This window comes from Trichomycterus rosablanca, chromosome 20 (assembly GCF_030014385.1).
Source record: "Trichomycterus rosablanca isolate fTriRos1 chromosome 20, fTriRos1.hap1, whole genome shotgun sequence".
NCBI lineage: Eukaryota > Metazoa > Chordata > Actinopteri > Siluriformes > Trichomycteridae > Trichomycterus > Trichomycterus rosablanca.
Genome location: NC_086007.1, coordinates 260899 through 273278, shown reverse-complemented (window position 1 = coordinate 273278; position 12380 = coordinate 260899). Strand labels below are relative to the sequence as shown.

Sequence of the window (12380 nt, the reverse complement as noted above, 5' to 3'; positions counted from 1 at the left end):
AAATAATATTTTATTAAATAATAATTCAGTTTAATTAAAGACTCTACCTGTGTCATTAAAATAACTAAACTTATTACAAGTCTAAAAGTGTTAAAAAGTAATAATTATACACCCTCACTACCAGAAAATATCATTAAAGATCAGATTCACCACATCCAGAGACACTACAGTAGTAATTATGATAAACAAAATAAACATAATGTAGTTTAAATCATCAAAAACATCATTCAGGAATAAAGATTAAAATATAATTTACACAAATGTTATTACATTAATAAATGTATTTATCCTAAATAAGATAACTGACGTAAAATTTAAAACAAAAAAGTAATAACCATTTAAAATAATCTTTTAGTTTAAATAATGTCAATAACAATATCCAGCTAATATGAACTAGCCTGACAGAACTGCGGATAAAATGTAACTTTAAACCAAATAGATTTAAGTAACCTACAGTAAAAAAATTAAATATAATTATTTTTTTTAATTAAATATAATTTCCAGTCAGAAAAAAAGATTCTAATAATAAACACAGTTAGCTTGATCAATTAGCAGTTAGCTTGGTTTCTGAGGTGATTTAGCTTCTGTATAGCAATTTAGCCAAATACAAACAAAGGTTTTAAATATAAATGTTTCTGGTAAAATATTAAATACAATATTTTTTGTAACGGAATTATATTTAAAAAATAATAAAAATAATAACCAATTAAACAACTTTTTTACCTCAGTGTTTTCACTCGATGATTCCCTGAGGTAAATGAGGCCGCGTTCCAAACCGCACCATGTCCACTACCTAGTGTACAAGAACAGTGACTGACAGCATCAACAGTGCACTAGCGTACACTAGTCATTAGTGCGTTAATTGGAACACTTCCTCATCTTCATTTGGTTCTCATTATGGGTTCATGTGGAGATCTGTATCGCACACGGAGAGTCACACACCGATCTCCGTTATCCCCGTCTCTGTGCTCATTCATTAATAATTCATTTCTGGTTGCTGCTTCAACCTGATCAAGGTTGTGGTGGGTCCCAGAAGCAAAGCAGAAATGAAACACAACCCTGGGCAAAGTGACAATTCATTTTAACCCCATCAGTTTACTTACTCACACTGAAAGGGAGAATCATCTAAAGAAGATTATTTAGAGCAGCCAATCCACCTTCTGCATGTTTTGGGAGGTGTAAAGAAACTTGCGCTCCTAGATGGAATCCACAGACATGGAGAGGACCTGCACACCTTAATACAATCAGTGACTGAAGGTGAGGGTTGTAACCTAGTGGAACTCTACCACCATCCTGCACCACCGTACTGATACGAATTGTTCAGTTATTAAAGCAAATTTAATTTCACCTGTCGGTACACCTGCACTGTTACCATAGCAACCAACCGGCAACTGCAGCCTGATCAATCGAGTCTGATGGTATTTTATCCATCACAACGCATACATGTGGTGAAAAGTGAAAATAAAATGATAAGAAATCTGAAAATCACATAAAAAAATTGAATAGAAAAAAATGTCGAATGGGTATTTAATGAAACTTTAAATTTTTTTTTGAGTGACCTTTCCAAACTGAACTGTCCCCCCCCATCCCAGAGAGCTTTTCATCTCTGTTCTCCACCCCCTCCACAGAGACACAGATCAGTGATGGACTCGGAATGGAACCCGGTGGGGGTCGGTGTCCTTTCATCCTGAGCGCTGATGCAGTTAATCTGAAGATCTCTGATGGACGCCCCCTCAGTCTCTCTCTCTCTCTGCTGGCTGGAGGACGTGGAGGAGACGATTGAGGTCATTAGCATTGTAGAAAAAAATAAAACCAGGTGGTCAGAACCAGGCGTCCGTGCATCAACACTCCCCGACACGGTTCTGAAATCTGAACTGGAACCGTTCTGCAGTGGTACCACTGGAACAGAGCTGGTACTTCATCGAACACTGATCCTGAAACTTCTTACTGACCTGTTCGATGCTTGTTTGCAGCTCAGCAGTTAAGGTACTGGACGGATAATCAGAAGGATGCTGTTTCAAGACCCACTATTGACAAGTTACCTCTGTTGGGCCCCTGAAGTAACAGATTAAGCTCAAATTCATTCTGTAAAAGCTAAAGTCATCAAGTCACAGAAAAGGAAGAGTCAGAAATCAGTGCTATAAAATACTGTACGTTCTTCACTCATGTAAAAGTGTTAAGAACTTAATAAATGATTCCTTTTGGCAGCTCCTGTTACGCTCCGTTCACACCGGCAGCTACACAAACCAACCGGATGTCTTTTATTTCTATTTTATTTTCTCTCATTTTTCTCCCATTTTATCGTTATCAGTTTGTCTCCCCCTGCTGGTGGATCCCTGATTGTAGGTGAGGAGGGTATATTGCTGCTCACACCTCCTCCAACCCACATGCAGCCCTTAGCGGAACCCTTTTTCACCCATGCACTCTGCACAGGCGCCTCTTCTGCCAATCAGGGACCTTACACAGCGTTTGAAGATCCCACCCACATAGTCCGGTCATCCCGCCCTAGCAGAAACCATGTCTGCTGCAGGCACTGCCAATTATGCCCGCTAGATGGTGCCCAGCCAACCGGTAGCAATGCCGAGCTTTAAAACGAGGAGCTCAGAATCTTGGCGTTGATGTGCTAGCGGAAAATCCCGCTGCGCCACCTGGGCGCCAACCGCATGTCATTTAATTTCAATTTTCAGCAACAAGAGGCTGCACAAACGCTGGAGAAGAAACAAAGTCGATGAGCATCAGTAATTTTGCCACAGCAGATCATTCGTTCACGCTTTGACTTGGCAGTTTTTATGCCGAATGCCCTTCCTGGCGCAGTCCTCCTATTTATCTGGGCTAGGGATCTGCACTGAGAGAGCACCGATACGTCCCCATAATGGCCAGATTCACAAAACGCCACACGACTTCTGTATTTGTGAGCCCAGCCCAAGATTCAAACCCCAGGACCTCGGGCAGTGCCGTAATCAGCAGCGTAGCCCTTCTGTCCGGCCACACCCACCCAGGTACGTCCAGCTCAATATGAAGAATAAAAGCAGAGAGATTTTTTTATTTCTAGTTGAATATCATGAGTCACTTTTATTAAAAGCATCATTACTACAGTCAGTCGGCAGCAATTTACAGTTCATCATACATGATGTTCCAAAAAACAAAGAGAAAAAGAAAAAAGACACACAAAAAGAGGAGAAAAAAAAACAACATTTACATCGTTTGTGTGTAAACTTCAAGGCTAGTTCAGAATTGAGGTAATGCTGTTCAGCTTGGTGACTAACGTAACAAAAACGTCCTTTCAAATAGAATAATGTACCTGATTTCATCTTTACGCCAGTGCATTAACGTGGACATCATGAGACACTTCGACCCTCAATCAGGACATTTCAGTCCAAAACCCAAATCTCACCCCCCCCCACCTCCCCCCAAGCACACGCTTCCGGTAAAATGGAACATTCACAAGCTGCCTTCGGTTATTGCTGTCTCTCCACAGGCCGAGCGGCCGGTACGTTCCGGTGGCACCGCGCCGCGTCTCCTCACCCGTATAGATTGTCAGTGTGAGAGACTGGAACAGTCCGAGTGTACGATTCGATATGTGAGAACTTCATCCCTCCCTCGTCTGATCTCAGAACAAAAAAAAACGAATCCTTTATTTCATTCTTTTACTTTATTACTGGATTTCAGCAGCAGTCGCTTGTTTAATGCAGATGAAAGGATTTTCAGCACTGAGCGTCTCCTCATCCTAACAAAATCAGTAGAGAAAATAAAATCAAACAAAAACAGAAGCAGCACAGCACTATCAGAACCAGATCAGAACCAGATCACTTCCTAAAATAATCCATCAGGTTTCAGTCGCCGCCGCCCTAAAGCACCAATCAGGAGCGCCGAAACGACCGAAACCAACACAAAAGAAGAAACCTGACATGGAGATCTCTACGTCTGCTGGTGTTTGATCCCCTGCCTACACTAGCACTCTGCAGAGAGCCACACGCAGTAGTCATGTTCCTGAAAATCAAAAACAAAAGAAAAGGAAACGATGGGGAATCACGGGGTTCTGGGATCACGGCATCAGTTCGGTGTGTAAACAGCTGGAATCAGTCACAGTCAGATTCTCTAAAAGCTCTCGGAACGTCTTCAGTCGCTTTTATCATCGTCGTTATCGTCTCCGGCGTCCTCGTCCTCATCGTCCTCATCGTCCTCACCGGCGTCCGGCGAGTCCAGTTCCTCCGGACCTCCGGTCAGATCCTCGGCTTTTTCTCCCTCCGAGTCACTGTTTGCTTTGTCCTGCTCCTGCGCCTCCTTATTCGCCTCCTTCCCCTCGGCGGCTCCTCCTAAAGCTCCGCTCATGGCGTTCTGGAGCTCGGCCAGAGCCGCCGGGGAGAATCCGGGCAGCCCTAATCCACCCAGACCGGGGGGCAGAAACATAGAGGGGTAGAAGAGTCCGGGGGCCATGGTGGACAGCAGGAAGGGGTTAAACGCCAGCGGGTTGGTGGAGAGATTGGCGGCGGCTGTGGTGGCAGCGGCGGCAGCATTTGCATCGGTCGCCTCGGTCTCGGCCGGTTTCTCCGCCGCCTCCTCCTTCTCCTCACTCTTCTCCTCGGTCTCCTCGTCTTTCTTGGTCTCCTCGGACTCGGCCGTGCTGTTCGCTGCCGCTCCGGCGGCCACATTTGCCCCGAAAAGCCCCCCGAGCCCGAACACGTTGGGCAGGCCCCCCATGGCGGGCAGCATGAGCGGCAGCATGGAGGCGGCGTTCTTGCCGTCAGCAGCTCCCGCGCTCAGAGCAGCGGGGAAGCCCATGAGCAGCTGCAGGTTCTGCAGGTTCTGGAGGTTCTGCAGGCTGCTCAGGTCCATGCCTCCAAACAGACCGTTCAGCAGGAAGGGGTTCACGCCCGAGCTGGAGGCAGAGGAAGCCGAGGCCAGAGAGGCCTGAGCCGCCGCCGTGGCTTTAGCGATTTCGGATTTTGGTCTCCGTCCTCGGCGCCGCACTCCCTCCTCCAGGACCACAGGACCCGTTAGGAGACGATCGAACATGGAGTCGGGGAGGAAGCCCTGAAAAAAACAAAAACAGAAAATCAATCAGATTGTAAATAATATTAGAGCCCATCAGCAGGAGGATCAGGATCATACTGACTGGATGAGTACTGGATGTCGGGGAGGGGTGGGGTAAAAGGAGGGTAGGGGAAGGTATTTGGGGGGGGGGGGGACAGGAGACACCAAATAATTTACCATTAAAAAGGAGAAAGTACCAGTGCCCTGTTACAATTCCTCTGCTGCTGGAACAACCCCGCCATCCTGGCCGAGGAGAGCCACACACTAGCACCCGTCCTCCCGACATGAGGGCAGTCACCAGCTGATTATTTACACCAGCCAGCGGTGGATTCATACAGAGAGACACGCTACACTCTGTTCCTCCACTTCTCATGCTGGCGACTCAACCAGACAGCAGGGGTCGCTGTTACAGCAGCAATGAGGAGAGACTGCATCCAACCGTCCCTCCATCGGACACGCCCATTCGTGTCTTGAGCGCCCACCGGGCCAGCCTGGTAGCACCACTGAGACCCAAACTCACCACACTGGAGGAGTAGCACGATCGACTGCTGCATTACTCGGCTCTGACACCACCTAGTGGTTAAAGGTGGTGAGAGTGAGCTATTCCAAATCTACAATGGTCCCCCTGCCCCCACCCAAGATGCTACTGTTGGGCCCCTGACTAAGGCCCTTAACCCTTAATTGCTCACATTGTATTAAATCTCAGCTGAACGTTCACACCCACCGATTGTTTGACGATGTCCGTCCAGTCTGGAGAAACGGCGAACTCCGGATTTTCAACCAACCAACGAGCCAAATCCCTCATGGGAGGAGCCATAGCGCCCCCCATCTGCAGACACAGGACAGAACACAGGTCAGACTACAGGACACAGAAAAGCATGTAGAGGTGAGATTAGGGTGTGTGCACGTGCGTACCTTTCTGCCGTTCCTCTTGTTGACGACGGGGACCCTCTCCTCCCCGGTCAGGGTGTTGATGTCGATCTTGTTGGGGTTTCGACAGCGATGTCTCTTCTGCTTGGGTTTACCGAGCTGTGAGAGGAGCAGCTCGTCACTCTTCTGCACACACACACACACCAAAACAACGAAGATTAATAAGAGAGTCAGACTTCAATAATCATGATGATTTTTATACATATGAATCATCTGAACAGTTTGATTTACTGAGTGGAACAGAATCACAGAGCAAAACTGAGACGTGTGTTTCTTCTCTCACTGATGCTCAGGATCACGACTCAGAATCATGGCTCAGAAGAGAATCATGACTCAGAATCACGACTCAGAATCACGACTCAGAATCACGACTCAGAATCACGACTCAGAATCACGACTCAGAATCACGACTCAGAATCATGGCTCAGAATCATGACTCAGAATCACGACTCAGAAGAAAATCATGACTCAGAATCATGGCTCAGAAGAGAATCATGACTCAGAATCACGACTCAGAATCACGACTCAGAAGAAAATCATGACTCAGAATCATGGCTCAGAATCATGACTCAGAAGAGAATCATGGCTCAGAATCATGACTCAGAATCACGACTCAGAAGAATATCATGACTCAGAATCACGACTCAGAAGAGAATCATGGCTCAGAATCATGACTCAATCACGACTCAGAAGAAAATCATGACTCAGAATCACAACTCAGAATCATGACTCAGAAGAGAATCATGGCTCAGAATCACGACTCAGAAGAGAATCACGACTCAGAAGAGAATCATGACTCAGAATCACGACTCAGAATCACGACTCAGAAGAAAATCATGACTCAGAATCATGACTCAAAAGAGAATCATGGCTCAGAATCATGACTCAGAAGAGAATCATGGCTCAGAATCACGACTCAGAAGAGAATCATGGCTCAGAATCATGACTCAGAAGAGAATCATGGCTCAGAATCACGACTCAGAAGAGAATCATGGCTCAGAATCACGACTCAGAATTACGACTCAGAAGAGAATCATGACTCAGAAGAAAATCATGACTCAGAAGCACGACTCAGAAGAGAATCATGACTCAGAATCACAACTCGGAAGAGAATCAGGGCTCAGAATCATGACTCAGAAGAGAATCATGGCTCAGAATCATGACTCAAAAGAGAATCATGGCTCAGAAGAGAATCACGACTCAGAAGAGAATCACGACTCAGAAGAGAATCATGGCTCAGAAGAGAATCACTACTCAGAAGAAAATCATGACTCAGAGTCACGACTCAGAATCATGGCTCAGAAAAGAATCATGGCTCAGAATCATGACTCAAAAGAGAATCATGGCTCAGAATCATGGCTCAGAATCATGACTCAAAAGAGAATCATGGCTCAGAATCATGGCTCAGAATCATGACTCAAAAGAGAATCATGGCTCAGAAAAGAATCATGGCTCAGAATCATGACTCAGAATCATGACTCAAAAGAGAATCATGGCTCAGAAGAGAATCATGGCTCAGAAGAGAATCATGACTCAGAAGAGAATCATGACTCAGAAGAGAATCATGACTCAGAAGAGAATCACGACTCAGAAAAGAATCATGGCTCGGAAGAGAATCATGACTCAGAATCATGACTCAGAACCACGACTCAGAAGAGAATCATGACTCAGAATCACGAGTCACTGATGAGCTTTTACTCACTGGTATGTATCCCGGGACATCCATGGTGTAGGTGGGATGCTGCCTCAGCCACTCCTGTAGCTCGTTAGTGCTCGGTCCTTCTTCTCCTTTAACATCCTCTTTGGGTGAAGGAGCAGGAACGTGTCTGGGTACCGACGCCCCGTCCACACCAGCTTTGGTCCCGTTTGTGTCCTCCTGCAGGGGTGAGGGAGAGATCAGATCAGCCCAATTCGGCCCTCAAAAAATACAATTTATTTATTATGTCTGATGAGAAGGTCAGAGAGACTCCAGTCTGCTCCATCCGGCTGCAGCACCTCCTAGTGTCTGGTCGAGGTATCAGTAGAAGTGGTGGAGAAATACAGAGAGTGTAGCGTGTTCCTCTGTACACTAAATTTCTCAGCTGAGCAGGAACACGACACGCTCATGCTCTAATTATTTTAGTATTTTAATGGTCACTTGAATTCAGAGACTTACAGTTATAACCAAAGACAATGCAAGCAATTAAGGGCCTTGCTCAGGGGCCCAAAAGTTGCATCATGGTGATGGATAGGCTCGAACCATTGACCTTCCGATCACTAGTCCGGTCCCCTGACCCCAGATCTAGCAGGTTAGGTACATGCTTACCGTGCTGAGCTGGCTGTTCTTGTTCATGAAGAGCAGTTCGAGTCCCTCCACGTTTTTCCGCCGGCCCCGCCTCCTCCTCATGGGCATTTCCGCCTCCATCAGAGCGCCGTTAGCTCTGGAGGCTCCGGCGGCCTGCAGCAGCTCCATCTGAGACTTCAGAGCTCCCGCCGTACCCGGGAACACCACCGAGGAGGAGGAGGACGGAACCAGGCCGTGCAGGGACTTGGTCAGATCCATGGCCTGATGCTGAGCGTCGGAGGTGTGAGACTCGCGGATCTGAGCCACCATCTCCATCAGGTTCCTCCGCTTAGCGGCTCGTTCAGCCTCGATCTCCACCTTCCTCCTCCTGCGCCTCCTCTGACGAGGTACGGAGAGACTCAGAGCTTCATCCTGCACATCAGAGAAAACATCAGGACCAGAACAAGGGTATTTATTTAGGATCAAAGATCCAGAGGAACATCACACGAGCTTCTGTGTGTGATGTGTAGAAAGCTGAGTGGAGAGTTTGAGGGGTTCAGTTACACCCCAGGACCTAAACTGTACAGACAGGGAGATGTTCAGTGACTGTGGGGATCTACTGACACTTTATTAGGAACACTTACTGATGGGAAGTTGGACTTCCTTGTGGCCCTAAATGGACATTAAATGGACCTGCTGCTGTTTTCTGAGGTGAAGAACACAGACTGGACTCCAGGTCGACAGGAACATCACCATCAGGGTAGGGCTGACCAAGTCTGTTCCAATATTTATGCTTTAGTAGATTATGATCAAATATTATTAGGTCGCTTAAACAGTGAACACTCTCTGAACTGAGGATGCTGCTGGCTTTATATTTTTTTTGATCGAAACTCTATTCTATAGAGTTTAAAATCCCAACACTGCTGCACCTGCTACACTCACATTAATGCCTCTTGCACTGACATCACTGGTGATCAGTTGTGGTTTCTTTGCCCCAGTGGATGAGAGGTTATTTCTTTACTTCAGGGTTTTTCAAACCATAAGGATCCTGAGCCAAACAAAAGAAAGTAAACTTGTACACAAACGCCCCCTTGTGGAGGCTTTATGTTACATCTTGTAAACCACAGTGGGACCAGATTGTACAGAGAAGAGCAGAAAGAGTTTGTTAGTTTATTTATTAGGATTGTAACGTGATGTTTTACACTTTTGGTTCCATCATGACAGGACGGGTCGTTACTGCTCACACAAGATCCACCAGTTCAGGTTTAATATCGAACACAGTCATGAATAATTTAGTGTCTCCAGCTCAGCTCACTTACACGCCTCTGTACTGTGGGAGGAAACCCACACAGACACGGGGAGAACATGCAAACTCCACACAGAAAGGACCCGGACCGCCCCACCTGGGGATCGAACCCAGGACCTTCTTGCTGTGAGGAGGTGACAGTGCTACCCACCGAGCCACCGTGCCAACTCCAGATAGAGTGAGATGTAGTGTTCGTGTTAACTGGATCACCCTGCTTCACTCGTATTAAACAGCATGTTCAGAATGTGTGTGTCATTATGGCATGTTAAGTATTTATGTTTCAGTCCGTTTATGGTTTATTTTCTTTATATTATATTCAGTATGTTTACGGCTGAGGGATACGTTAGTGCTGCTCTCGTCTTTTTGGAGTTAAGAACACGTGACTCTCTACACTGGAACTGATGTGATATTACACTGGATTTACTTCTAATTACGTTGGATGAGGATGAAGGTTTATTATTGGTGAAAGCTCAGCACACACCAGGTCAAAGGTCAGGTAAAACACACAGGACGACCCTCAGCTGCTTCTCATTAGATACAGCAGAGACACGACGAGAGCGGAAATGAAGAGAAGAGCGTCCACTTTATCTGTGTGTGTGTGTGTGTGTGTGTGTGTGTGTGTGTGTGTGTGTGTGTGTGTGTGTGTGTGTGTGTGTGAGAGAGTGTGTGTGTGTGTGTGTGTGTGTGAGAGAGTGTGTGTGTGTGTGTGTGTGTGTGTTTGTGTGTGCGCCGACCTTATTGACCTGTGGGGACATGGTGATGTCATCACTGCCGCTGTAGCTGCTCTGGTTCAGGATGGAGAAATCACCCATGCTCCTCCTGGGCAGGGGGCTGTCCGTCACCATGGCACCGTAACCAGGCAACAGGCCGGGCACATCAAAGAACTGCCTCCTATTGGACGGCCATTTACCCTTAATGATGGCTTCACAGATATTATCCATCCGATTGATCATCACCCGGTCCTGTAACGTCACACACACAGGCACACACACACAGGCACACACACACACACACACACACACACACACACACACACAGAGTGTTAAAAGCTCTGGATGAGAATCTATTTCCACACTGATTCATCACTAATGTACATACACTCACACCAATCAATAATCAACATCATTTATTACTGACCAACACTGACCGAGACAGACAGAGAGAGAGACAGAAAGAGACACAGAGATAAACAGACAGGGATAGACACAGAGAAAGAGACAGACAGAAAGAGACAGACACAGACGAACAGAGACCGAGACAAACAGACACCGACAGCTTAGATAGACACAGACAGACAGACAGACATACATACAGAGAGAGACACAGACACACACAGAAACACAGACAGACACTGACTGCTCAGACACAGGCAGAGAGAGACAAAGAGAGAGACAGACAGGCATAAAGAGAGAGACAGACAGACATGTACAGAGACACAGACAGACAGAGACACACAGACAGAAAGAGAGAGACGGACAGAAAGACAGACATGCAGACAGAGACAGACAGGCACAGACACACAGACAGCTGTGTGTATAGTATTCTCAGGTCTCACTTTAGGCCAGAAGGAGAAGGCCGATCTCTCTCCGAACATCTGAGAAGCTGAGGGCTCCACATCGTCCATCCCAAAATAATCGCGGGTCTCGTCCCGCGCCGTGCTCAGAGAGGCGTTACTCTCCTCATCAAAGTTCTTCCTGTCCGAGGCTCCAGCTAACACAAATAATAACAGATTTAAAACGACTGTGATTAGTGATCACATGATGAGACCGTGAGCACTGGGGGTGGGGTGGGGGGGGGTGGTGGATGCTACCACCATCATATTATTTCTGGAAGCAATTAATTTATTCACCCCCCAACACACACACGGTTCTAATTTATACACATCAAGCCTTTAAATGCACTGCAGTGACCTCTGCTGGCCACATGATGCTCAGCCCCCTGTATTCCACACCCCAGACACTAGGGGTCACTGTTGCATAAGCAAGCATGCTAAACTCCATCCAGCCTGATATTTAGGATGAAACAGAAACCCAAAATGATGTGAGTTTACCTTCAGCCTGGGAGGATTTCTCTGATTTATCCTCATCTTCATCCATCTTCTCCTCCTCTTCCTCCTCCTCTGAAGCTTTCTCAGCGCTGGCTTTCAGGTTCTCCACACTGTCAGGGTTCTCCTGCTCCTCAGGAGGAGTCTCTTTGGGTAGAGGAGGTTCTTGGACCTCTTTAGACTCCAGCAGCTTCTCCTCTTCAGCAGCGCTCTGGTTCTCTTCAGTCTTTATTTCTTCTTCAGGTTCCTTCTCCACCTTCGTCTCCTCATCTTCAGTCTTGACTTCTTGCTCAGGAGAAGCCTCCTCAGGTTTCTCCTCCTGTACCTCCTGTTTGAGGTCCTGGAGCTCTGGTTTCTCCTCCTTGAGCTCCTCCTCTTTAGTCAGATCGACGGGCGTGGGGGGGTTGGGTACCGGGCCGGTTTCTGCCCCTGGGTTCTGGAGGAACTTGCGCTGGGCCTGCAGGAAGCCGAACTGCGGGTCGTTCTGGATGTGGTAGTCGGTGCGGCTCACGCCGTGCTTGGCGGCGCCGTGCAGGAGGTCGCGGTCGTGTTTGCCCGCCTCCCACCACGTGGGGAGATCGGGGCTGGGCTGGCACAGGCGCAAACGCTGCTCCAGTTTGGGGTGGGGCAGGACCTGCTCTCTGATCCGCCGTAATAACTCGATACGGTACAGAGTCCGAGAGGCGCGCTCCTCTGTGATGGGGTCGATGATCAGGGTGGGGTCAGCCATCTCTGCTGAGACACAGGAAAAAAATAATCACACCCGAACATATTTTACAGCATAAACTGTACCATCAAAAGTA

At 47.2% G+C, this 12380-nt stretch overlaps 1 protein-coding gene across 3 annotated transcripts in view; it reads right to left on the bottom strand.

The window, feature by feature from the left end:
- Positions 1-3059: 3059 nt before the first annotated feature.
- Positions 3060-12380, bottom strand: part of chd7 (chromodomain helicase DNA binding protein 7) — a 90026-nt gene continuing 80705 nt past the window's right edge. Inside the window, exons 30-37 of one of the 3 annotated variants that reach the window (XM_063016654.1) lie at positions 11584-12309; positions 11089-11243; positions 10268-10495; positions 8270-8659; positions 7667-7840; positions 5950-6090; positions 5759-5863; positions 3060-5034 (exon numbers count right to left, since the gene is read on the bottom strand). In XM_063016654.1, the coding sequence (XP_062872724.1) occupies positions 4120-5034; positions 5759-5863; positions 5950-6090; positions 7667-7840; positions 8270-8659; positions 10268-10495; positions 11089-11243; positions 11584-12309 (2834 nt within the window). In that variant the 3' untranslated portion in view covers positions 3060-4119. Of the gene's footprint in view, positions 5608-5758; positions 5864-5949; positions 6091-7666; positions 7841-8269; positions 8660-10267; positions 10496-11088; positions 11244-11583; positions 12310-12380 lie in introns of all 3 variants that reach the window. The other 2 variants (XM_063016655.1, XM_063016656.1) reach the window with 2 other exon arrangements.